Source organism: Hoplias malabaricus, chromosome X2, assembly GCF_029633855.1.
Source record: "Hoplias malabaricus isolate fHopMal1 chromosome X2, fHopMal1.hap1, whole genome shotgun sequence".
NCBI classification, from domain to species: domain Eukaryota; kingdom Metazoa; phylum Chordata; class Actinopteri; order Characiformes; family Erythrinidae; genus Hoplias; species Hoplias malabaricus.
Genome location: NC_089819.1, coordinates 47,075,107 through 47,101,964, shown reverse-complemented (window position 1 = coordinate 47,101,964; position 26,858 = coordinate 47,075,107). Strand labels below are relative to the sequence as shown.

General features: G+C 41.0%; 1 protein-coding gene across 2 annotated transcripts in view; it reads right to left on the bottom strand.

Moving 5' to 3' along the window:
- Window positions 1–26,858, bottom strand: part of LOC136677143 (12S rRNA N4-methylcytidine methyltransferase-like) — an 89,322-nt gene that overhangs the window by 14,421 nt on the left and 48,043 nt on the right. For both annotated transcript variants that reach the window (XM_066654571.1, XM_066654572.1), the window contains exons 3-4: window positions 25,721–25,857; window positions 3,313–3,504 (exon numbers count right to left, since the gene is read on the bottom strand). In XM_066654571.1, coding sequence (XP_066510668.1) covers window positions 3,313–3,504; window positions 25,721–25,857 — 329 coding nt within the window. The remainder of the gene's footprint in view (window positions 1–3,312; window positions 3,505–25,720; window positions 25,858–26,858) is intronic.

Genomic DNA, 26,858 nt, shown 5'->3' with positions numbered 1-26,858 from the left:
TGATATCAGAACTGACCCATGAATCTCACACTCTCCCTCTATCAACATTAATACTCATCCATTCAGGGCTTTCATTCATTCACTCCCTTCTTTCATCATATATCTGTGTTCATCTGGAGGGAATGTCAGTGAAACAATGCATGTGTGTGTGTGTGTGTGTGTGTGAGAGAGAGAGAGAGAGAGAGTGCGAGAGAGAGAGAGAGAGAGAGAGAGAGAGAGAGAGAGAGAGAGAGAGAGAGAGAGAGAGAGAGAGAGGAAGGTACTGAGGAAGCCTTAAGCTGTGGGCCTTTTCCTTTATCAAAAAATGGTGACTGCTCTTTCTTTGTGGATGAGGAGGTACGCTGTGGTTCATCAGTGTGTCATCACTATCCGTGGGCACAACAAAGAGGAAACGCTATTCACACACGGGCAGAGGAGCGCGCAAACCTCTCATCTCCATCAAGGTCAGCAGCAGCTGGATGAGTGTGTCAGAAAAATAATAATGAATTTGGGTTTGTCTGCTAGCTCTGGAGTGATCTCTCACTTTACCACTGCCTCTCTCTCTCTCTCTCTCTCTCTCTCTCTCTCTCTCTCTCTCTCTCTTGATTTTTTCAATACACCTTCTGTTCATTTCCACCCTCTGCTCTCTTCTTTTCGTTTTCTTTTTCCCTCCCTCTTCACTTCTTTTCATGTCCCTCACACTTTATTCCCCCCTCTCTCTGTCTCACTCTTTTTCTCTTTCTGCAGCACTCTCCCACTTTTTCCCTCACACACTGCATCCGTTTCACTCTTTCACGCACTCACTGACTTTTTCTCTCACCTTGTCTTTTTCTCTTCACTTCTCTCTCTCATATTTTCTGTCTGTGTTTATTTTACTTTCTTATTCTCTGTTTACTGTGTTACTGTGTTTATTCTTTTCCTCCCTTACACACCCTCTGTCCTTTTCTCTTCTCGATTCCTTTTTCTCTCAGTTTCCCTCTTCCTCACTCCTCATGCAACCTGTTCAAAACTGCCTGACTTCTCTTTCTCTCTCTCATACTCTCTCCTTTCCTCCCTCACTTATTCTGTCTCTCTCACACTCTCTGCCTTGTTTTTTTTCTCTCCTTATCTTTCTCTCTCCAAGTCACTGACACTTTCTCTGGTCCTCACTTGACCTTTTCCATCCTGTGTAACTCTGAAACTCTTTCTCTCTCCCAGCAGTTTTTTTTTCTTTTTCTCTCCAGTTCTCTCTCTCGTAGTCCTCACTCGACCCCACAGAATTTTCTCTCTCTTTCTCTCTGGTGCTCTCCCTCTCCGTCTCTCTCTCGCTCTCTCTCTCACGCGCGCTCTCTCTCTGTCTCCCGTTCCGTCTCTCTCTCTCTCTCTCTCTCTCTCTCTCTCTCTATTGCTTTCTCTCTCTCTCTGTCTCCCTCTCCTTGTCTCTCTCTCTCTTGCGCTCTCTCTCTCTTGCGCTCTCTCTCTCTTGTGCTCTCTCTCTCTCTGTCTATTTCTCTCTCTTTCTGTCTGTCTCTCTCTCTCTCTCTTTTGCGTTCTCTCTCTTGCACTCTCACTCTCTCTCTCTCTCTCTGTCTCCCTCTCTGAGTCTCTCTCTCTCTGTCTCCCTCTCTGTGTCTCTCTCTCTCTCTCTCTATTGCGCTCTCTCTCGCGCGCTCTCCCTGTCTCTCTCTCTATAGCACTCTCTCTCTTTCTCTATTGCGCTCTCTCTCTCTCTCTCTCTCTCTCTCTCTCTCTCTCTCTCTCTCTCTCCTCCCTCTCTCTCTCTCTCTCTCTCTCCTTGTGGGTGGGTTTTCCCGTTCATTATCGCCCTGGAATTTCTCACAAAATTTTCTTAATAAAAGTTGGAGAGGGGCCTCGCTCCATTCTTCATCGTAACAAGGGAACATTAAAGGCGGGAGTAATGAGGAGCTTGTTAGATGAATAGATATTAATTACAGCAGGTAAAGAAAGATGCCGTGGGGGACACCTTTGTTTACAGGTAAACAAAACAAATGGCTGGGATTAGCTCTGGAGAACAGAGCTCTGTTTCTCTTCAGGTTCTGAGTTTGTTTTCTCGTGAACTCTATTTGCCCCAACAACATGGGGGCAGGGGCTGGGTGCATGTCTGTAAAGTTTAGACTTACACTAGACAGCAACTGAAACAGTGATGCTATAACAGACCTAACAAGGCCAATATCACTACCTCTAAAGGAAAGTGAAAAGTCCAGTGTGTTAATTTTTTATTTAAAACTTGCATAAAAATGAGTAAAATTCAGACATTAACCAGTCCCACACCTCAATACAAGTTCAGTTGGTGCAGTTTGGATGCACTGAAGTAAGTCTGACTGGCTTCTGTTGTTGTTTGTTTGTGAAATGTGTTCATGATGGTGTTTTCTCTCCGTTAGAGAAAGGTCCTGCGTGTGGGAGGCTCCATCACCATGAAACACGTCTGAACCCAAACAGCACTGCTGTTTAAATGAGGGGAGATTACCATTACATTCACACACCTACTCAGCCAAATTCAAAACACACACACACTTCTCGCTCTCGAGCCTTCATCCCTTCCAGTGCCCCTCTACATCCTCCCTTCCTCCCCTCTCATCTCTTCTCACACTCTCGTGAGAACGTCTGTGATATGCCTGAGGAATCTCCCTAAGGCCAGAGCTCACGCCTGGTTTAACAGGTTTTTGGTATACAGTATTTATATGTTGTATCAGTACAGACTGAAGATAAACTCTCAGACTCCAGAGGCCTGCCTCCTGCCTTCTCTCTGCACTACTCAGCCATCTACGCATTTTAACAAGCATTAATCACCGATTAAGCCTTCCACCGATGCAGACATCAAAATGTATCCAGAGCAGCTAAGGACAGACAGTCACAGTGTCATATGCAGGTTTCTTTGTTTACATTTTCAATATCGCCCACACAGAACAACTTCAACCATGGCCTCCCACAAAATGTAATCTATGATTTCTAGAGGAAAAGAAATAGATGTCTTATGAGCGTCGCTGCTCAAACCATCAACAGGAACAAAGCCCAGCTTAGTACAGCACTATTAAAGTATTACATTCAGTACTTCACTGTATTATAAAAGTTATTTATTCTGATTAATATTTTAATAATGAAATTATACATATTATCTGTGTATTCTACTGCAGTTTTACAAGGTGAAATAGGTCTCAATTTAAGTGATTTTAACTGGTAATACAGGTAATCAGGTAATACCAGCGATGCCACTGCTGGGGCTCAGGATTCGAACGAGACGTGGTTGTTAATAACTCTTGAAAATTAGTAGATACATCGGTGTCATAATTAATCGTTATTTATAATATTAAGAGCTGTCGGAGGTCAAGTCACCTTTCACCGTCCATTCTCATGTCCAGAGGTCCGTCTTTGCTGAGGGAGAAGCCTCTGTCCGCATTGTCCATCTGCATGGAGGAACAGCCAGCGTCCAGCAGGGCGGCGTCCACACTCCCGTTTCCCAAACCAAGCTTGAACAGCAAATCCTTCAACTCACTGAAGCGCCCGAGCACTGCTTTCACATGGCCTCTAGAGAGAGAGAGAGAGAGAGAGAGAGAGAGAGAGAGAGAGAGAGAGAGAGAGAGAGAGAGAAAGAAAGAAAGAGAGAGTCTTTAAAAACTGACCCAAGTAAGTTTCCAGCTGGCATCTTTAAAACTTTGTATTTCTATGTAGATTAATGTTAATTATGTTACATCTCATCACAATAAAGGTGTGAAATTACTAATAAAATATGGGCACATCACATTAATTTGTGAGATTAAAATCTACTAACATCTGCTAACTTTAACCCTTAAGAACATGTATGGATTTAAAACCCAGTGCTTTTTTAGGTAAATACACAGTCCAGTGTATGTCTGAAGATGGTAAAGGTATCCCTTCAAAAACTCTCAAAAAGCTGCATTTCCAATCTCAGTCCATTTCCTTATGTTACGTTTATCCAGTCTGTATAAGGAATCCTACTCCCTTTCCCTTCTGGGATTTGAAATTGCTGCTACTTTTATCTCAAAGTGTTATTTTATCACTTGCAGCTAATTCATCTTTGTTTTGACAAATAGTGGTTATCACACTGAAACTCTGTAGTACAGAGAGTGTAAGTGGCTGTTAGACTATTTTCATATTCTATTCTAAAATAGCTCCACACTGCAGACATTTACACCGATGGTTAACTTATGAAAGTTTATATAAAGGATTGAACTCACACAATGTATCATACATAGATGAACTGGGCTAATCAAACTACATTTATGCCACTTGTGAAGATAGAATGAACATATATAAGAGGATTGTAAATCTTAGCATTGTGAAATGACGTAAAACCCCTTACAATACCAGGCTTATTACACACTAAGGCTTATAATTCATTAACTAATGCAAACATGTGAGGCTATTCTTAGGTCATGGAAGTGTCTAGTAAAACATGGCTATTCGAGGGGCTACACTGACTTGTGAACAGCTCCCATCCCTAGTTACAACAGATCTAATTTTGCTTTGATCATATCAGGACACCACTATCTGGTTTTAGAGTCCTAGCCTTCTAAAAGCATCATAGTGTTGAGGTTATTTGTGTAGCTCTGTACTGTTCCCAATGATGAATTAATGGATAAATAAAGTGGAGCTTATTCACTTCAGATTTCATGCTTGCTGCTTATTAATCTATGAGTCATGTGCTGGCACAAAACTGTACTTCTTTGCAAGGCTATGTACACTATCCATCAGTGGATCAGCAGAACCTTGGGAGTGAGCATCCTAGATATAGAAATCAGAATCAACACGACTAGCTATTTCTGTACTGCTTTTAATGACTGCCCACTAACGCAATCTGTGGAGGGAAACAAAGGGGAAGCTTGTGTGGTCCTATTCTATTTAAAGCAGTAAGATACTTCAGTAAGATAGTCTATGAATCAGGGCTAGGGCACCATCATTTACGCCAGTCATGCAAACATCCATACACTAAACACACTGAGGAAACTCTGGATTTACTGAACTCACAAACCAGAAGCACCACGTCATGGCTCCCTCTTACAGGAGAACTTTCTCTCACTGGAAGCCAAGTTAACTAGGCCTCAGCTGGGGACTTTCTTACCTCAGCCGCACAGTTTGCGAGGCCTGAATCTGGGACTTTCTCTCCATGGTAGCAGAGTTAACTAGGTCTGAGTCTGGAACATTCACCTGTACATTTAAAATGAATAGTAAGCCCTCAATCTTTAAGTAAATCTAAAATTAAGTTATAAAGGACATATTTGACCCCTTTTCTACAAGTAGGGTGTTAAAGCAACACTAGGTAAGATTTGCTATTTTTAGCTCCAGGGCTCCCTCTACAGTCTCAGAGAGTAATTCACTTTTACAGAACTGTCCTAAAAACAAGGGGGAGGGGCAAGAATGGGGGGAATTTGGGACAGATCAAAGCACTAGTAGCTTTTCATTCCAAGTTGTTTTTAGTCACCGGTTCAAGGTACGTATCTACCTTTTCAAAAGACCATGGTTTTATTTTATGAGCTGCCGTTGTGAGCTGGAGAAAATACAAATATGATCACTAGCATAGCCTGGAGATTTTACAAATGGCTAGTTTGTGCTGGACATCTGCAATGAGTTGTGACTGACAAGTCTCTCTGGCCAATCAGTGCTCTACAAGGTTTACACTAGGGGTGTGCGATATGACAATATTAGATCGTGAACGATAAGAATTTGTCCATGATACACCATCACATGGAGACTGTTGGATTGTGCTAATGCACATTCAGACCACTGCAGTTCTTATAAGTTCTTTACGCATTGTGAGCATATTACACATCAGTTAAATGGACACCGATAATGTAAGTCACTACTCTAAAATGTACGACTACTGAATTAAAATCAGTTTTAACTGAGCTCAGTTTAGCAAAAGAGCACAAGAGCAGGGTGAGGAGAGAAGAGCAGAAGCGTTTTGCTTTGTTCTTTCTTCTTCATTCTTGTTCTTGCCCTATTTTCATCAGCTTTGCTCCATTTAAACACATCTTTGTGCTCTATAAACACCCATCAAGGGTGGTGATTAGACATACTCGTTGCAATCCATCTCCGCTCTCTACCTAAGAAGCAGAACACAATCAGAAACACTCGTTTTCATCACAAAAAACGGACTGAGTGGTCTTGTTTCATAGTTTGTGAGTTGGTAGCTGTTCCAGATCTCCAAATTAATGTGCTATTGCAATCAGATTATTGTTTATAAGTTTAGAAGTTGTCCCCTTTAAAAATACACAAGCACTTAGTAAGTGTCTCCGGGTCAAGTAAGATTAAGCAAAACCAAAGCCACAGACTTCAGACAGAACATGTTGGCTGACTATGTTATGAGAAATTAGTCTGCATTCCTTCCATTTTGACTAAACCAATGTTTTATAGCCATCAACTACGGGCCTGCTAAAGTTCTTTCATTAAAACTAAAGTGGTGAAGTGGATTGCTGTTTCTTGACTGCTCCCATCCCTGCTGCTGACTGTTAGAATTCAAAACTTACAGTAAGAGAAGCTGACAAGCAATAAACCAAGAGGAAAGTGTAGAAAAGTAGCAAAATTCTTCAGGACTTTAGGGTGATTTCACTGTGTTTTCAGCATCACTGAGAGCAAACTACGCACAGTACACAGTTACTGTAATGTGGGGCTGGTTACCCAGTTGCTACGGCCCTACAGGCTATTCATGACTCCTGCAGTTGATACACTGGTGAGGGAGGGAGTGAGAGAAAGGGAGAAAGTGCTACACCAAATAATACACACCCCACAGGGATGGTAACAAACTATCGTTCCATTTGTTTATCTCCTTCCAGAGATGGGTGGGGGGAGTGAAATTTGCTGCAGTGTCAGAAAGTAAACCGGCAAACGCAAACACATGCAGAGTTCCACCTGCACGTGTCTGAAAGCATGCACACAGACTCATCCACACAAATGCATCCAACTTAACGAGAAGATGAGTAGTATGGAAGTTAGCGGAGAGGGTTTTATTTTGGGCTGGATGTGGAGGTGGGCAAGTGACGCGAGCATTGACGCTGACTCCTTTTCATCCTTAATCATTCAGATGGACACGTAGGCGTCTGGGTACGTTTCTCTCTCTCTTTCTCTCCCTCCATTTCTCTCCTTATTCACGTCCAATATTCTCCTGGACAGAAATGGTCAAACGAGTTGTCAGAAAGTGATTACAAATGATGAGAAGTCACACAGCTGAGGTAGGGGTTTATAGAGAGTGCAAATGTCCTTGCTCTCTCTGGGTGGGTATGACGGCCTTCCCTCCTCCCATTAATCAGTGATGGTCAGTTAAATAACAAAAGAAGCAGACATTTTAGCATTCTCATCCAAACGTGATGAGCTGTCCAATGACAAAGCATTCACAGCAGTTTGGAAATGAGCAGTGGCTGGCTTCAGAGGAAGCATGAGCTAGCCTTCACCTCTAGGCTTGGTGACTGAGGGGAGGCCTATGGCATTTTTCCACAGCATGGTATCTACTCTATTCTACTGTACTCGATTCTGACTTTTTTTTCTTTGTGCTTTCCTTTTGGCAAATTTGGTACATAGAAATATTGTAAATATTGTAGAGCACTGATTGGCCAGAAAACTTTGCCAAATGTGATGAAATAGACATGTAGCACAAACAAGCAATTTACAAAATGTGTAATTAATTAAAGATCCCATTTGTTTATATCTAACTCAAAACGGCAGCTTGTAAAATTCCGGCATGGTCTTTTGAAAAGGTACAAAGGGTCCTTGAATTGGTGCCTAAAGAAAATCTCCATCGAGAGCCGGATGTTACAAAAATCAACTCTATTTATCTGTCTGAACTGGTGCAGGTGCATGGAGATGTGTTTCTCCCCCAAGAAAAAAAAACAAAAAAAACACCACAACACGTGATTACACGATGAGTAAATTACTCCTAACATTACCATCTCTGCTGTAGTGGTTTTCAAGGCCCACTCTACCTGTTACTTCCTGTTTTATGACATCATTGGCTACATTTCAGAGGGGGGTGCCATTTTTGAACCAGGTGCCAGGGACCACAAAGCGATTACAGGCTAGTAAAGTCGAGTAGAGTAGACAGCATGCAGTGGAAAAGCACCACTAATGAAAGACTGGAGCGGTTATGGACTGTGTTGAAAACAGGGTTTAATTAAATAAATACATAAATAAACAACCATAGTGAAATGAGTGGCCACAATGTCTTGAAGACCACCTACCCATCTCATCACCCTCCTTTTTAGCTTCTCTCCTTCTTTCAAGTCTTCATACTTTTCTCTCTTTTCATCATGCTGAGCAGCCATACATTGTTCATGTGACCTATTGTAGCTGGAACATGAGTGGAGCCTGACCCAGGTAAGAAGCTATAGATCATGCCAATCAGCGAAGGCTAACAAGGAAGAAGCTTCTGTTGCTGTTGGGGATAAACAATGGGTCCGGGGTCTACCTGGAATCACTGGATCCATGGAGGGGGTGCCAGTCCTTCGCAGGGCGACACACACTCACACATTCACTCACACACACACACCTACGGACACTTTTTTGAGTCGCCAATTCACCTACAAATGTGTGTTTTTGGACCGTGGGAGGAAACCGGGCACCCAGAGGAAACCCACGCGGACACGAGGCGAACACACACTAAACTCCTCACAGACAGTCGCCCGGAGCGGGACTTGAACCCACAACCTACAGGTCCCTGGAGCCGTGTGACTGCGACATTGTTTTAGTAAGTTAATAAATCATACTCATATTTTTAAAGTCTGAAAAATCCTCCCTGAACTATGCACCACCTGTAGTGAAAATGCCTGAAAGCTCCTGAACAAGTTCCTGGTTCCTGAAAAGGTTTCAGCAGGAGAAAGACAAATACAGCTGCAGTCATGAACTCCACCAACCAGTGGGAGAACAAACTTGCTGCTGATACTTCAAATGCAATACGTCCTGTCTCCTACAGCAGAAGCCCATTAGCTCTGCAGTGAGTTTTACTCTGCCCACTCCCACACACTCACAATTTCACCGCAGCCTGAGAGTCCCCTCCCCTCCTCCAAACACGTCCTCAGTTCTGTGAGCCAGTAACAATCCTTCTCCTCAGCTGTAGGGGTTGGGGTGGGGGGTTATTAGCTATTAGACTTTGGTTCTAGGAACTGAGATTTTTACAGGGTGTGTCGCAAGTACAGACCCTTTCTTATGCTTCTTTGTAAGCAGGGATGAAGTCACAGCAGCCATTTTCACTACTGTGCAAAATTAAAATAATAATAATGATATAATTCTGATATCGACATGAACAACATAAAATCCACAGAAACATCACACTCAAACCTAAACCTCTTGGCTTTGTCAATATTATTATTTTTAAACTAACTTGAGGTCATAAACTAAATTGAGGGCAGTGAACTGGGCATTGTCCTGTAATGACCATCAGTCAGTCACAGACGCTTCAAATAATGTATACTTTAATGTTGAAAATGTGTTTAAAATCATATCGTTATCATTAAAACATTTATATTGCAATATATACATATTTTAATTATTGTCCAACTCTACATAGAGGAGCATTTTGTAGATCCACCTGTTTCTTTGTATACGCTCTCATGCCCAATGGTCAGGATGCCCAAAGAGCATGTATTATGTGGGTGGTAGATCATTCTCAGTGCTGCAGTGACATGGATGTGGTGGTAGTGTGTTGTAATGTGTGTTGTGCTGGTATGAGTGGGTCAGACACAGCAATAATGCTCATGATTTTATCCCCTTGAGTGTCACTGCTGGACTGAGAATATTCCACCAGCCAACAGCGTCCCCTGGGCGGCGTCCTGTCTCCAATGCAAACTGTGCAGCAACAGATGAGCTACTGTCTCTGACTTTAGATCTACGAGGTGGACCAATGAAGTAGGTGTGTCTAACAGAATGGACAAATGAGGGGACAGTGTTTAAAAACTCCAACAGCACCGCTGTGTCTGATCCACTCGTACCAGGGCAAACACACACAAAAGTGCTGAGAATGCTCCAACAACTGACTTTTGAAGGGCAGGGCTGAGAAAATGGTCAATGAATTTAGACACAAGGTAGTTACCTTAAAATGGGCTGAAAGTTTGTGACAGTAGTGTTACTATTTCACATATTTAGCACACAACGCTAAAATAGAGAACATAATACATTAAGCATGTACTTCTTAGTAGTTGGGATGGAGGGTGGTCGTTGACAGTCGAGCTGTGTAGGTGTGTGTTTTGTAATAGGTCGTTTGGCTGGATGGTTATGTTACTCATTCCTCCATGTGAAAGGGCAGGGCTCAAACCCAGAGCAAACACTCATTATGCCTCTAACGCCACGCTCTGCTGGTGTAATTACCTCACTCTGGCAATGTGCCTTCAAAGTAATCTGATCCACTGTCATCACAGATGTGTTTATCGTTAAAACTTATATCGCAATAACAATAAAACTCCAGCTTTTGTGCAGCCTTAGTCTGCGCCCACGGCTGGGGCTTCCCTCACTCTACGCCAGTGAGTGGGTTTTCTCCCTCTGCCTCTCTCCTTCTCTCTCTCTCTCTCTCTCTCTCTCTCTCTCAGCACCCTCATTAATTTGTTGGAAAATCTATAGCAAGGCATTCTCCTGCCCGCCCACACACACACACACACACACACACACACTCTCTCACTCTCTCTCTCTCTCTCTCTCTCTCTCGATGGGAGCTGTAAGCCACCCACCATGGATCAGTGGGTTTGGAGGCAGAGAGGAAGCATCCCAGCCTCGCCTGAGCTTGGGGCGCCCCCTCTTCTCATGTCAATACGCAGCCAATTTAAAACCTCTGAGGTGCCAAACTTCTCCCCCTGCACTATTTTCCGCATCTCAAGCCTCTCATCCTTTACTTTTATTGCTTTGTTTTCCGATAATTTTCATTATCTCTCCAAGCACAGCCCCAACTGGCCAAACAATAAGAACTGTAGCTGCAGGGAGGGATCGTGTGTCACTACCAGCGACAAGTATCGACAAGGGTTATTGGGAAGGCTGTGGCGTGGTTGTTAAGTTTTCTACAGGGCTAATATTAGGAAGGGGTCAGACAGGAGTTTCTTATGTCCACCTTATCTGGAGTCTGGCTGAATTCTATTTAGATGTTTGTTTCCAGCACCACACAATAAAGAACATAACACAGGATTTCTTGATGCCTACTGGAACCAGGAACCTTGATAACGGCAGACTGAATAGTCAGTGAGCTGCAAAATGATTTCCAGATGATTGCATTGACAATAGATTTGTGTATGCCTCTAAACAATGTACTAGGTACACAACAAACAAACAAATAAATAAATAATTTAATAAATAAGCTGTGTTTTCTTTATTTTTATGCTAATTATTAGACTTGGGGTAGGTGATCTGTATTAAAAACTGTTGTTGTTATACTTCTTGAAAAAGTGCCGATAGCAATTAGCAAATTAAATGCTCTGATTACATAACTGAATATATTCAAGTTATATACAGACTACAGGACTGTAAAAACTCCATCCAATCACTTCACTCTAACTAAACAAAATGATTGGATAGCTTACCTGCCTGTCAACGGACATCCCCCCTGACTGAGGATGCAGAAAGGCCTGGAAAGACTCATAAAGTTAGCTGTAATTCTATCAGACAGATAATTATCTGATTTGTTTTGTGTATAGGGGAAACTGTAAGGTGTTTTCTTACATGTGAATGAGACGTGAGGTAGGGAGAGTGTTTGAAAACGACACCTTTGGCTCATGTGTTTTAGGGGAGTGGCTTAAGGAAGAGGTTTGGAATGAGATTGGTTGGATTTGACCAAAAAAAAAACTACTACTACTACTACTTGTTTCTAAAAATGATCTACTCAAGCTTTAAGCAGGTCTGGGAGGATTTGAGAAACTGATGTTTTAAGGTGACAACAATGTTTTCCATTTTTTTTATCTTGTGTAAAAGAACAGTGTCAGAAGGTTCATAATGCAAATGGAAGAAAATCAAGGGTAGATTCCTTAATAGAGATGATGCACTTCATTTTTATCATTGCTGACTGATCCATGATCACATTTATAAACAATCATTAAAGAACCATAACTGAGCAAACCAAGGTGAATGTGTTTGAGCTGATCAACTAGAGAATGCTCCAGTGGTGACCCTCAGGCAAGTGTCAGTTTGAGAGAGAGAGAGAGAGAGAGAGAGAGAGAGTAGGGAGAAAGAGAGTAGGGAAAATCAAACATCTGTGCATCACTTGCTCATTTCACCTGCGGAGGAAAAATCAGTGACATGCCCTGACACTAGGTGATCAATAATTGAGCAAAAACACTGATTAAATCGGAAGAAGTCCACAAAGGCGAGTTTCTGAGCCCCGCCCCCTCCTCATCTCACAAATGCCAAGCTTTCCTCTTAGCAACAGAGTTACACACAGCATATAAAACTATGCATATTTGCAGAATATACCACCATGTAACACATCAAAGCGCAAAAAAAAAATCCCATTCAAACTGACAAACATTACTCAGCGCCACCAAGCGAGAAAATTAACTTATACTATGTCCAGAACTACATGAGCCTGCACAAAAAAGCTACACAAACTTCAAGGCTAAATGTCCGAGAGAGCACTGGCTCCACTTGCTAAAGTGCAACAATGTGTATCCTCAGTTCCCAAATTATTAAAATGTGTATTTTAAAAGAAACATGAAGTAACTCTGTGGTAAACAAACCAATCAAGTATGAACGTATCTGGATTTTTTGTAGGCATCGATTTCTAAATTATAGATTTACAAAAAAAATGTGTTCAGTAAAAAAATACATTCAATATTTTCTTTAGAATTTTGTCAGTTAAAAAGAAAAAACAAATCACAGATGCTTTGTGGAACATAAGTTGGTTAATTTAGGGACAAGACTACAAAGCAATTAGATCTTTCATCTCTTATGAGTTGAGCTTTACAGAAAGAAAAAAACACTTTCACAATAATTCTTTGATACATTTTGGTGGTAAAAATGACTTTTGCTCTTATAGTCTGTTTCAAAGTACATGAGTAAAGTTTTTCCGGGGTTAGATGATTCAGTATGATGGTGTCTAAACGTCTGATGATACTGACACAGGCCGTTATGACACACACAGTCATGGCTGCAAACGTGCTGTTTATGTCACATCTCTACAGGCATTATGTCAAACGGCATTGTGTGGGGTGTTTGATACATAGATTGATGTAATTAATTTGACAACACAAAAGCCCACAAACACGCGAACACACACACTCTCACTCACACAATTTAATCCCTCACCCAATGTGCCAAAAGGCATATGAGAAGAGCCTGCACTCATAAAAGCCATAAATTCTCACTCTACTAGTGACCATGGCAACTAGTGTGATATTTTTTATTAATTATTTGTTTACACATTATGTCAGTTTTGCACAGCACCAGCTATCCAGAGTCAAGAAATAACTGTGAATTACACAGCCTCTGGTTACAGCATCCAATTGACATATGTTTATTTTAACCAATAGATGACATGAGCTCAAAGATTAAAGTCATTATTTTTTAATTATTGCCTGTAAAATAGATAACAATAAAAGAAATACAATTAACCTAGACCCATTCAAAATATAGCAAGAATTTCTTGATTAAATATTGAAATTTATTAAATATCTATTACTAAAAAACATTTTAAAATTATTCCTAAAAAAATGGTTTGCTTCAGAAACTTTCAGTGCAATTTTCAGTCCTGGCAAAGACTTGCTGAAAAAAAACATAGATTTCCCCAGAAAAGATGCTACACTGATTGCAGCATATGTCTTATTCAAATCCCAATATACATGTCCACACCACTGACACATTTACACACACGCAATTCACTTACTTACATTGCACCTATCTTTTTTCACATCAGATTCTAAAATTGTTTATACAAGTTGGGAAGTCTTTTCTTTGTACTTGTGTCCGTTAAATTAATTGTTCAAGAGAACGAACAAATCAAAGATCCTCTTCTTCTGCTAAAGTAACAGACAATTAACATTCATCTTGAAGTCTTCCTCAAGGTAAATATCAAGCCTTAGTTCTTGCTTCATTTTACTCCATAAAAATCTTGATGCCAGATGTTTGTGAAGGCTGTGCACCTTCATTAAAATTTGAATTGTTAAATGCCATTTTGTGCATGACGCATCTGATATGCTGTGCCGAATGAATCATTCCCAAAAATGCCTCCAGTTTGTCTACAGGACTGGAGTTGTGGGAATGAATGTGCAGGAATGTGAAGAAAAGGAAATCCTATGATTTGGCTGGACCCCTTTGCTACTTCTGCTATTTTTAAGTGGACTTCAAGGGAGCTTTCTGACACCACTTCACTACTTCACTATGACACTCCACTGACAGGCTGTCAATTAGACCAGGCAACATACAGCGCATACGCTATACTGGAGAATGATCTGATAGTGGGCTTTTCTTCCTCCATGACACCATATGGGAATGTTCCACACACCAGTGACCTTATCATGTGAGAGATTATATGATATTTTGTTTTCTATTTACAAGGTATTAGACGTACAAATAAGTTTTAAAGTGGTTTTGTTTAAAGGCTAAGCACCACTTAATGAACCTCCATGAATATTTCACATTATTTTAGTTACTGACATATATAAGCATGAATTAAAATGAAAATAGCAGCTTAATTTGCTTTAAAACTGATAATTTTATTAAATTGATGGAAAAACCCGAGCTCGGTACGGAAATTTTTGAACGCAACCGTGACATCACTGGTGGACAACAACTGAACAACGGCGCAGTAAAACACCGTTAGGACTGACTGCTATGACAGTATCTAGCTAGCTAAATAACCAACATTATTCATGACAATAGCCTAGCAATAAGCTAAACTCAAATGTAGAGGTACCGTTATTCTTGTAAATGTGATCGAAGTCGAACTCGAATTCATCCGACACTATAAACCTCCGTAATGCAGCTACGTAGCCGAGTATAATCTGAGTCAAGCTAACGTTAACTAACACCAACTAAAACAGGCGAAGTAAGTGTCCTTACCCTGTCAATAAAACAACTATCAATAAAAACAAGTTAGGAACTCAAATTCCATTGACACTTTCATATCGCTGGTGCTTAGCCTTTAACGTATAATCGGCTAGAATTAAAAATGACAACTGTCTTTAAACCATCTAAACCAAATCTCACATACTATTAAATACAACATTACCACTAAGAAAAAAAAATCAATGCATATTTTTTGCAGGGCTTTTTCTTGATAGAATTCATAATGAATTCTGTAACAAATTAATTCTTCTCACTTGCCATTTTCAAACTATTCAAATGTTAGGTTATTTTACTGTACATTTACTGTAATATGACCAAAGGGAAGGAGAATGTCTGAATTTTAGTATAAAGTTGCATACAAAAATATTAATGTTGATGATTATTCATGTAACAGTTTTAGAATTTTACAAGTTGGACTTTTCAGTCCTATCTGGAGTACTGTACTTTTAAAGGGGACATACTCTCTGCCTTTTCTACAAATTAAGACAGCTCTGTGGTGTGTCACATGATTTGGTCAAAATACCACAGTGATCAAACACCACAGCCCCATTCTCCCTGTCTAAACAGCTCTGTTCAGAATGTTTCAGCACCAGTTCTTTAAACGAGAATGAGCCACAGCTCATTCAGTCCAAGAGCCAAGGAGTGGGGAGCAGAAGCTCTGCATTTTAGCCATTTTTCCTTGATTCTCTTTCTCCAGTCTCTTTTTCACAATATTTCATCTTCAGGACTCATTTCTCAGTCTGTTTTGTTTGCGCTCATTTTCAGCTCTTCTTTTGAGCACAAAGGAACGCAGGTAAACAGGCTATCTGGATTTCACTGGGGCAAAGTTATTTTGAGTTTTCTGTTGAGGAAGGGAGTCCATTAGTGGATTCAGGCGTTGGGTACAAATACCTGTAGACACAGCAGCTCTTGATACATTCAGCTGAGTACCTGAGCTCTGAGCTGTACCTGGGAATGACAACAGTGCCTAGCAACCCAGCAAGAGTGGGAGGTGGTGTGTCAGAGCTCCGGGAGCAACAGAGAGAGTGGGCAGCATCGTAATGGTCGCTTTGTCTGCTACCTCACATCAAAAACACCTGCCAGCCCAAACTCTGAGGCAAACTCACGCTGAACGAGCGCAAACTCTGACTCAAACTCGTACTGAATGAGTAAATAACGCACCTATGACAGACAGAAGCAAAGCTGTTCTACCTGCTGCTTTCCAAAAACATTCATAGCGTCTACCCACAATGCTTCGGCAGCAAACAGTAAAATGCACAAGTCACAGTGAAAACAAGTATTGCTGTTACTATTCTGTGAATAATTAGAGTTTATGCCCAGGCATTTTCTACCCTTATATACTGTGGCCAATATGGTGGCATTAATACTATACAGTTTATTTTTTTTTTTTTAAGTCAGAGATACACAGTGGGTGAATCTTCACTTTGCTCAGTACGTGTTACAGTACTTTTTTAAGGTACAGTACATTACAGCATCTCGGGTTTTATGTGAGTTGCTTTCAGCTTTTTAAAGAAATGTGTAAGGATATATATAAAGCCCATTGTAAAACCCTTCCATTTTACGTTTTATAGCTCCAGACTTACAGTTGGTAACCTTCCAGCTTTCTCTTTAAGCCTCTCTCTCTCTCTCTCTCTCTCTGGGTTCCCTTGTCTCCAAACACACTGTGGGGGGTTTCCTGAGCTTCTCCGTGGCTCCGTTACACACGATTTCAGAATATGCAAAATAGTTACATAAGAACATTAAATTATTAACTTCTTTATGTGCTTTAAACAGCGCTGGAGATATAAATGGCTTATGTAACGTCTTACATTATTGAAGAGGACAAGTTTCATTGGTGAGCGTGCCTATGTGTGACAGTGTGTAGATGAGTCCGAAAGTATTTGTGTGTGTGTGTGCTTCAAATAAATTCTCATAATTGCTTAAAACAACAGTCCTATTTATAGTTGCATTCCCACAATGCTGACATCATTTAAAGGAAAAGGTGTAGAGTAAGAACAACATGCTCTTTGCTGACTCAAACACACTCACTTCTGGCAGAATAAAGCAGCAGCTCCTTGAAGTTGAAGATAAAGTAACATTATTAGATGGTGTTTTCTTTGGAAACCAGTTCAAGAATGGTCCAGATATTCCTATCATGGGGAATATTCCTGCCAACAGGAAAGGATACTTCAGTGTGGGGCAGAAGCTGTTTCAATGTTTGACACTGGCAAATGTTCAAGCCTCTGTTTGTAACAGCTGTCATGACAGCTAAACACTAACTATTATGTGTGAACTATTTTGGTCCACAGTAGTTATCACTACATTTGTGTTGTTATGACTACCTGGGACTTAAAACGAGTATGGTGTGATCACTGAACAGATATAAAAAGGTCGTGCCTCCTTTCCACCTTTTTCATTCTTTGGTTGCCATTGAACAGTAGACACTCCATTCCTGATTAGTTCTATATAGAGCACAGTGATAAAAGTATCTGCAGCTCACCCAAATGCGGACAATTAGGTAAGGTGTTATATGCTTGGCGTCTGAAATTTGATTCTTACTTCTGTGCTAAAGCTACAAATACAAAGTATATATCAAAACAAGCACTAATATTATAACTGTTCAAATGATTATCATGTAAAATGGTTAATGTTAGTAGTGAACTATTAAAAGAGCTAATAACAAGTGTGTGTGTGTGTGTGTGTGTGTGTGTGTGTGTGTGTGTGTGTATATATATTGAAGATGAAGAAATGGATGTAATGTATATTTTGAACTTTGTAAAACTGAAAAAGCTCTGAACTTTTAATACGCCATAGGACTATTCTCTTCATTAGGATAAACAGCTGATTTGTAAACCAATGGTGTGTCACCTAAACCCAACTGTGGGATGAGAACAGCTTGTTGTTGTTGTCCGGGGGTTTACATAAAACGAGTGAAAAAGGGCTTTCTCAATGTAAGCTGTTAAGCCGGAAACATGCTCGAGTGTCCCCTTTAAATAATCGAAAAGCAACAATTTCCTGACAGCATAATATAACGTGACCTACGACCGCATCAGCAACACCAATCTATAAAATGTTATCCTCAAACTCATTTCTCTCCTCCATCCTGGTGAGAGAGAGAGAGAGAGAGAGAGAGAGAGAGAGAGAGAGAGAGAGAGCACAGACCCAGACAGATTAGAGATGTTTGCATATGAAGATGAACAGAATATGCTATATATAGGGCATGGGGCATGTTATAAGCCTCCTTTAGCACATCCCACCAGAAAGTAGATGTTATTCTCCCAGTAGATGTTATTATTATCACTGAAACAAATGCCCCAAATATTTGGTGTCTCAAATTTGCTTCCTCAGGTTTCCCCGGAGCTAAAGGCTAAAGTAGATAACAAGTAACAGAAGCTTCTAGCTACAGAATTAACATTGTGTAACAGTGCATGAGAACGTCTGTACACATTTCTCTAAGGATTTGATGGAATTCAGCGACAAGAACATTTATAAGGTCAGGCCCCAATGCTGTATGATTAGCTTTGGATTAGCTTTAGCTTACCCGCCTGTCAAACTCTCTACATGATCCTGCTCACAGACTAGAGTCGCAGAAAACCCTGGAAACAGCCGCAGAGTTAGCTGTATTTCTATCAGACAGATAATAATCTGAATTGTTTTGTGTATGGAAGTAGCAATCCAAAAGAAACAAGTGGCTAGCTGGACTGGCTACTCAAAGTGTCCAGTGTGTAAGTGAATGTATGAGTGTGTGTCGTCCTGTGATGGACTAGTGCCCTTGTAACCAGTGTGCCCAGTGATTCTGGGTAGGGTCCAGAACTTCCAACCCTGAGCTGGACAAACAGTCACAGACAATGAATGAATGTTCATCACTGCTGAATGATCCACGGTCATGTTTATAAAGAACCATTAATGAATCTAATGAATCTAATGAAACCAACGTGAAAGGATTAGAGCTGAGAAACGAGTGGTGCTCCAGTGGTGACCCTCAGTCTAGTATGAGAGAGAGGGAGAGAGAGAGGAGAAAATGAGAGAAAGCATCAGAGAGAGAGCTACAGAGCCAGACAGATTAGCGATGTTTGCTTATGAAGGATGAACACATTTCTCTAAGGATTTGATGGAAATCAGTCACAAGAACATTAATAAGGTCAGGTACCGCTGCTGTATGATTAGCTCTGGCTCATACAGTACCAGACAAAAGTTTGGACACGTCTTCTCATTGGTGGAATAAGGCTGTTCACGGCATACAACTGTGTACCAGCCCCTGTCTCTGCACAACCCAAGTTATGGTCTCAAACACATTAAGAAGGCGAGCAGTTCTACAAATTAACTGTTGACGAAGCCCCAGCTGTTCACAGCTGTTCACTCAAAACCATCCATTGAGCTGTTTGTGAGAACGCCAAGACGGTGCAAAGCTGTCGTCAAAGCTAAAGGTGGCTACTTTGAAGAATCTAAAGTATAAAACACATTTTGGTTTGTTTACTACATAATTCAGTATGTGTTCCTTCATAGTTTTAATGTCTTCCATATTCATTTACAATGTAGAAAATAATAAAAAAAAAAACAAAGAAATCATTGAATGAGGTGGCCAAACATTTGACTGGTACTGTAAATACCAGTCCACTTCAGAGAACACTGTTACACTGCTCCATGGGGACCATGGCTCAGCTGCTCCAGAGAGTCCCATCTGCAATTAAACTCTTCCATGGAGTCCACAATGACTGCACCATAAAGCAGCTGAATTCACTTATTTTAAAGAGACACCAAGCAGTATTTTTACCTTGAAATAGCAGCATCAAAACCATTGTGATTCTTTTCTAATTTTTGGAAGAATGTAGGAAATGACACATTGAATTCCATGCTTTCAGACTCATGCAGCCCAGAGTATGATTGGGTGGTTGTACTTCATTGTTGTTCAAATTAACCCGAGGGCTGAAAAACACATGTATAAAATTGTTGCAAAATTTTATACTGCCAGCATCAGCGCACAGTGTGTAAGGACATGTTACATAAGGTGATAATCACATTTACTCTCTCGTAGAAGACCAGTTATCCACTCATTAAGTCTTACAGATATTTAATAAAAAAATAAAACCAAATGCACTTTCCTATTCCCTCCATCAGCTCCAGTGCCGAACTAAATAAGCACTGTCTGCACTCTGAATTCTAGACCTGGCTGATAGACTATGTTTAGAGCAAGGGGGAAACAGTGTAAATTTGATCATTTGTGCACTGTGCTCCAGAACAGTGACATGCTGTTCTCCATCAAATCAAGCTTGAAAAGTTTCTATGTGCTGCCCCACTTGGCCCCGGCTCCGACGTCACTGCAGCATGAGACAAGATGCTGATCGACTGCTTTCAGCAGGGGAGCACGGATGAAAATATCTGTGGAACAAGTCCACAAGTCCAGGCATAGGCACACACATAGACTGGTTTTTATGTTTTTCCAGGACTTGAACCCACCAGATGAGCCTAATCCTAGATTTAAGCCTAAACTTCAGTCATCAAAAAGAAATAGTAAGACACATGCAATGTTGAAGGGAAAAAACAAACAAAAAAAGAACAAAACCAGAACAGTCCTTTGGTCCTGGTATCATAGGGTGGACATTTTTCTCTGGCTCACGTAACAAGTCATTACAATTCTGCCTTGAAAATGTATGAAAACAAGCACAAACTCACACACATAGGCAGAGTCACAAAGGAGCAGGGTGTGAACCCTTTGAAGAATGTGTGTTAGCCTTGGAATATTGAACTCAGACAACTTGGACTGGGCCTCAGAGGATGAAGCTGCTGGAAGAGACGGCCATTTGATAAGACAGCCACTCACAGATGAAAGAGCCAGGGTCTAACGCTAAAGCTCAGGGTCACTTCAGAAACTGCTGTTTCTCTGGCAAGCTACTCGCTGAATAACTTCATCCACAAACTTGGCAGGCGTGGTTAATCAAATTACTTGTTTACGTGCTAAATGTGCACCACAAATCAATGACAGACAGGGCCCCTGCCACTTTTCATTTGAATTGTGAGTCTTATTTCCATGTAGCCATGTTTCAAACACAAGGACCCTATGGTGAGCAGGCTCCTAAGGTCATGACTGAGAATGCGTAGGAAGTGCTAGAACAGCTGTAGCTAGGCTAACTGTTATAAGTGCTATTTTATTTGACAGGACAACCACTGGCAGGTGAGGGTCACTAAAGCTCAGGGTCATGTTAGAAATCATGGTGTAGACTGTGAGCTAATCACTGGATGACTTCAGTCCTAAACGTGACATGCATGATTAATTTAACTGCTACATACAGGGGTTGGACAATGAAAGCGAGACTGGTGAAAGATTGGTTTGATGAACATGAAAGTGAAGTTGAACATCTCCCATGGCCTGCACAGTCACCACATCTAAATATTATTGAGTCACTTTGGGGTGTTTTGGAGGAGCGAGTCAGGAAACGTTTTCCTCCACCAGCATCACGTAGAGACCTGGTCACTATCCTGCAAGAAGAATGGCTTAAAATCCCTCTGACCACTGTGCAGGACTTGTGTATGTCATTCCCAAGACGAATGGACGCTGTATTGGCCGCAAAAGGAGGCCCCACACCATACTAATAAATTATTATGGTCTAAACCAGGTGTTTCAGTTTCATTGTCCAACCCCTGTACCTGCAGAAACCACTGTCACCATTTTCATTTGAATTATGTGCCTTATTTACATGTGGGTTTGGTTAAAAATTATTACCATATTATAGAAAATTATTCAAAATATAAAATAAAAATATTTTACATATTATAAAGAAAAACCTAATTACGTCCTGGAGCTCAAACACAATGAAGTAAAATAAATGCTCTTTCCTCCTTTCTGATTTTGTATTACATTTTATCTAGAGTTACCCGGAGACTTAGAATTGTCCCACCTCCTTGGCTGAGTCACTCCAATCAGAGCACAAAGGCAAGGTTAAAATAGGACTATTACAATAACCTCAATATTAGAATACCGCACTACTGACTACCCAACCACAGGGAACGGCAAGAAACCGTCATGCCCAATGCGTATGTTTTTTCCATTTTTACGCAAGGTCCTCCTTTTTTTACACCTTCATGCATGTGTAATGAATTGTAAGTAAATTTGTTTAAAAACCATAAAAGCTATGTAAAAAAGACTGTAACGTTCCTCAACTGTTGGCATCTGAACTGCTGCTGCTGTCTTCTTTAATAAAATACAAACAATAGCAGCAAACCTAGTTGCAAAACCAAATCCAACTTAGTAAGTTTGGAAACATTTCAGATTTCAACCAGATGAAACGTAATACCCACCCAATTCAGATGAGGCAATATGCAAAACCTGTGCCAGAAATGTTGCTGTGAAACAGGTAAATAAATCAAATTTAAGCTCTCATCTGGCTACCAGTCATCCAGCTATTGAAGCCCAAGTGCCTCCACCAGCACCAAGTCATGGAGCAGCCTCAAAACGAACAGTTCAGGCCGGTTCCAGCTGACAGGTAGGAGTGTAGCCCCAGAATCAGGATAAATGAAGTAATTTGGGGGCGGCAATATCGCATATCGCAGTGTTGAGCCCTGATAAATCACCGCATGGGAAATTGTTTCACTGCGACAGCCCTAGGTTAAAAAAGCACAGAGAAATAAGTGTACTAATAAAATACCGTGAAAACTAAAGAGAACTGAGGGGAAAATGGCTAAATACTCGAGCTTCTGTTCCTCACTCCTCACTCCTGGGCTCTTGCATTGAACTGAACTGTGACTCATTGTCATTTAAAGGAACGGTCACTGAAACTGGTTGCTCTGAACACTGCTGTGGTGTGTGATTCTTGTATTAGGGAACTTGTGGAGAAAGGGACATGAAGGAAGAGCCTGAACAGCTGCAAACAGGCTAAGTGTTCTAGCAGGTATTAGATAGAACAAAAAACTTTTACACTGATTACATGATTTTTCAGTGATTTATTTCATCTTGGCAAACTACCATGATGCCACATCACAGACTGGAGAGATAATGCTAGCCTTAAATGTTAGGACCCTGCAAAGTTCACGTTGCTAAGGCCATGACTAAGAATGTGTATGCAGAGCTAGAGCGGCTGTAACTATGTTACTATGTTAGCTTTAATTGCAGGTGTTAGCTAGAAGATGTGCTGTGCCACTGGTTAGTTGTGGTATTAGCAGCAGGTCACTCATGTGACGGGGTAATTTTGTTAATCAATGGAAAGAGCCAGGGTCTGACGCTAAAGCTCAGGGTCACTCTGAAAACTGCTGCTTCGCTGGGGAGCTTTTCGTTGGATGATTTCATGGGAAACTTGGCAGGCTGTTAATCAAGTTTCTGCCTGAAGTGCTCAATGCTGACTGCAAATCAATGACAGGCACCACTCTCTACACATTTCACTTGAATTATGAGAAGCCTTTATGAGTAGCCGTGTTTGTTTCAGCGCTGCAGGAGATTTCTTGCACTAGAATCACGTGCCCTGGACCGTTTGGCGATTATGAAAGCAGGTGCACATGGCCTGACACCAGGAAAATATTTTTATATCTATATATCCTGTGTTTTCTTGCCTTAGTAATTGCTGAAGTGACACACGACAGAAGGTACTGCTGTCATCTCTGACGTGGTTTACTTGATACGTGCCACTGTCACTGTGTGTGTGTGTGCATGTGTGTGTGTGAGGAAAATTAAGATTGATGAAAATGTAAAGGGAAAAAAGGGACAAAACCTTTGCTTCATCTATGGGGCTGCTCTGAACATTTGCAACAAACGCAAATAATTGAGGGGAGAGGAGATGAGAGGAGAGGAGAGGAGAGAAGAGGAGAGGAGAGGAGAGGAGAGTGCTATGAAAGAAAAGAGAAAAAGAACTTAAAAGAAGTTGAACTAGAAAAGAAGACAAGACCTAAAAGAACAAAACAATAAATAAAAGAAGCATAGGAGCAGAAAACACGAAAGAAAAGGGGATAAAAGAGCAAAAAAGAGAAGGCAAAATAAAGGAAGAGAAATGAAGAGTAGAAAATAAAGGACAACAATATATATGTGCATTTGAGAGAAGAACAAATGGATACAAAAAATAGGAGAATGGCATAAGAAAGTTTTAGAGAAGGGTTAGAGGGAAGGAGAGGAGAGAAGAGAAGAGAAGAGAAGAGAAGAGAAGAGGACAGAAGAGCAGATAAGAGAAGAGATGAGAGAAGAGAATAGAAGAGGAAAGAAGAGAAGAGAAAATGAGAAGAGAGAAAAGAAGAGGAGGACAGAAGAGAAGAAAAGAAAAGAGAAGAGAATAGAAGAGCAGAGAAGAGAAGAGATGAGAGAAGAGAATAGAAGAGGAAAGAAGAGAAGAGAAAATGAGAAGAGAGAAAAGAAGAGGAGGACAGAAGAGAAGAAAAGAAAAGAGAAGAGAATAGAAGAGAAAATGAGAGGAGAGAAGAGAAGAGGACAAAGACGAGAGAAGAGGACAGAAGAGAAGAGAAGAGAAGAGAAGAGAAGAGAAGAGAAGAGAAGCTGTGGTGCGTGGGCTAGTTGGCCCTGTTATTCTGGACTGTAATAAGTTTGCCTAATTGCAGGATTCCTTCAGCTCCTCTCACCCCTCACTCGAGTGGGTGTGGAGGGCCTCACTGCTGGGGTATATATCGCTGCTGACAGAATGGCTTGTCCTAATATTCGCTCCCATTCTCTCTGTCTCTCACTCTCCCTCTCTCTCTCTCTCTCTCTCATTTCTGTAGCTGCAGCAGTTCCCCTGAGACAGGTTTCCCCAGAATCGACGTAAAGAAGGATCTCTACCCACGCTGCAGAATCAGGAACATCTCATTTCCATCCGCCCTCGCGTACTCCCTCGCTCACGTCCATGTGCACAGACACACACACACACGCACACACACAAGGCCACACGCCTTTTCTTTCTTGTCTCTCCTTTATTAAACACTATTTCTCTCTTAGGCTCTCTTCCCATTTTCTTTCTCACTCTCTAGTTTTCTCTCTCTATCTATCTCTAGTTTTCTCCCTCTATCTCTCTCTAGTTCTATCTCTCTCTCTCTCTCTCTCTCTCTCTCTCTCTCATCAGCCTCCTCTCCCCAGAGCAGAAAGCAGGGAGAACCTGCGTGGGTGGGAGCGTCTCTCCCTGTCACTGAAGCCTCAGGCCCCTGCTGACAAATGAGGCGTAGGGGCTTCTCTGCTGAGCGTGGGTGAGAGTGGGGTTTCTGAATCTCTGCTACTTCACTAATACAGACTGTAGAAGACCAGGAGTGGGAGGGTTCAGAGATGAGGGGGAAAGACTTCTGCCAATGCAGAACCCACAGCTCCATTCCTAACTTTTAATTAAGACCTCACCAGCTTTAAAAGACCATTTTCACAGCTGTGGTAGGATAGTGAATGTTTTGTGTTTTGTGCCACAAATGTCAAGGAATAGACTCCATTTTGATTGTAGCATGAAGGAAGAAAAGGTGGTAAAAAAAAGAAGAGGCACTGATATCTGATACATGTTTTTTTTTTTTACAACCAAAGTAAATATAATTTAAGCATTGTTCGAGTTCATAAACAAGAGAGCCATTAAAATTTCCCATAATTTACTTTAAATAATACATTTAGTTACATTTAACTGAAGTACATTTCACTAAAGAAGTGCAATCAAAAAGTACTCTATTGTAATAAAACTACTCCAACCAACCATTTTTATCTAGAATCAATCAGTAATATATTTACAAGACTGATTATGAGTCTGAGATCAAGTCTCGGGTCTCTTGGTTGTGTGTTGAGTAACATATCTCTAAGAAACAGCTAGTTAACATTGATAGGAAGCTGAAATAAACTCACGGATATTCCTCTGCTAGCTGCTGGGCCAAGTGGAACGCCGCAGGGTCACGGTCAGCCGCCACCAGTTTGACACCAGGGGCCGATTTCAGGATGGCCTTACTGTGGCCTCCACCTCCAAAGGTCAAATCTAGGACGATCTGTTTGCAGAAAGATATGGAGGATGTCAATGAAATGCAATGTGTATGAAGACTGAAACATGTTTGTAGTTCTGTGACTGTTTGTGGTAAAATACCATAATAAGAAAAAGAGAAAAGCAAAATCTAAATTGAAGCTGAAGTATCAGATGAATGGTTTATTGACAAGTTCTACACATAAGTACTAAAGGCCAGCAAAGCCGTCATGCTACTGTATGTTACGTGGGTATACAGATAGACGAATCACTACCTAAATAACCTGCTCCGGATCAATCTGTCACATTCAGAATATTCAGGGTGTATTTAGTGGTATCAGTGAATAAGCTTGTCATTAGCGAGGAGGCCAATTGAGTGTTGAGAGTCTTTAACTGCTATTGGCTTCTATTGATCTTCATGTCGATTTCTGCATTTGATTTAGTTAAACATGACACAGTTCTCTTCCCAACTATCCTGCATACCTGCCAGTCATTACACAGCTGTACACCTTCTCATTTAATGTTGTTTTTCATTTGGAGATAGTTACCTCATGACTGCTCTCTTGGGAAAGCGTACACTCGATGTTACTGAACATTTCGATGAGGGTTTGATTGCACGATGCCATGAGAGCATTAGTGATTGGTCACTCCAATTCATCCCAAATCTAATATATTGCAGATAGCGGACACATTTGGCCAAATCTGTCTCACATTTGGCACTTATGACCCAGTTAAGACAGTAGTGAGGGTTCTTTAGGCCAGGCGTGGGCCAAATGTCAACTCCACCAAGACACAAATTCACAACACGCCAGGTACCTGGCCGATAAGGGGGACCCGTGGCTGAGTTGAGGCAACATAACTCACCCTGAGTGAACATTCATATCTGGGATATGGAACACTAAGCTTGGGAAACTTGGGCCCTTGTGTGCAGATTAAAGATTCGTATATATCAAATTCAAAATGTAGTCAGCCACATATGTAATATATTCACACACGTTCCCTGCTATACTCCTAAGGTTTCTTGCTTTA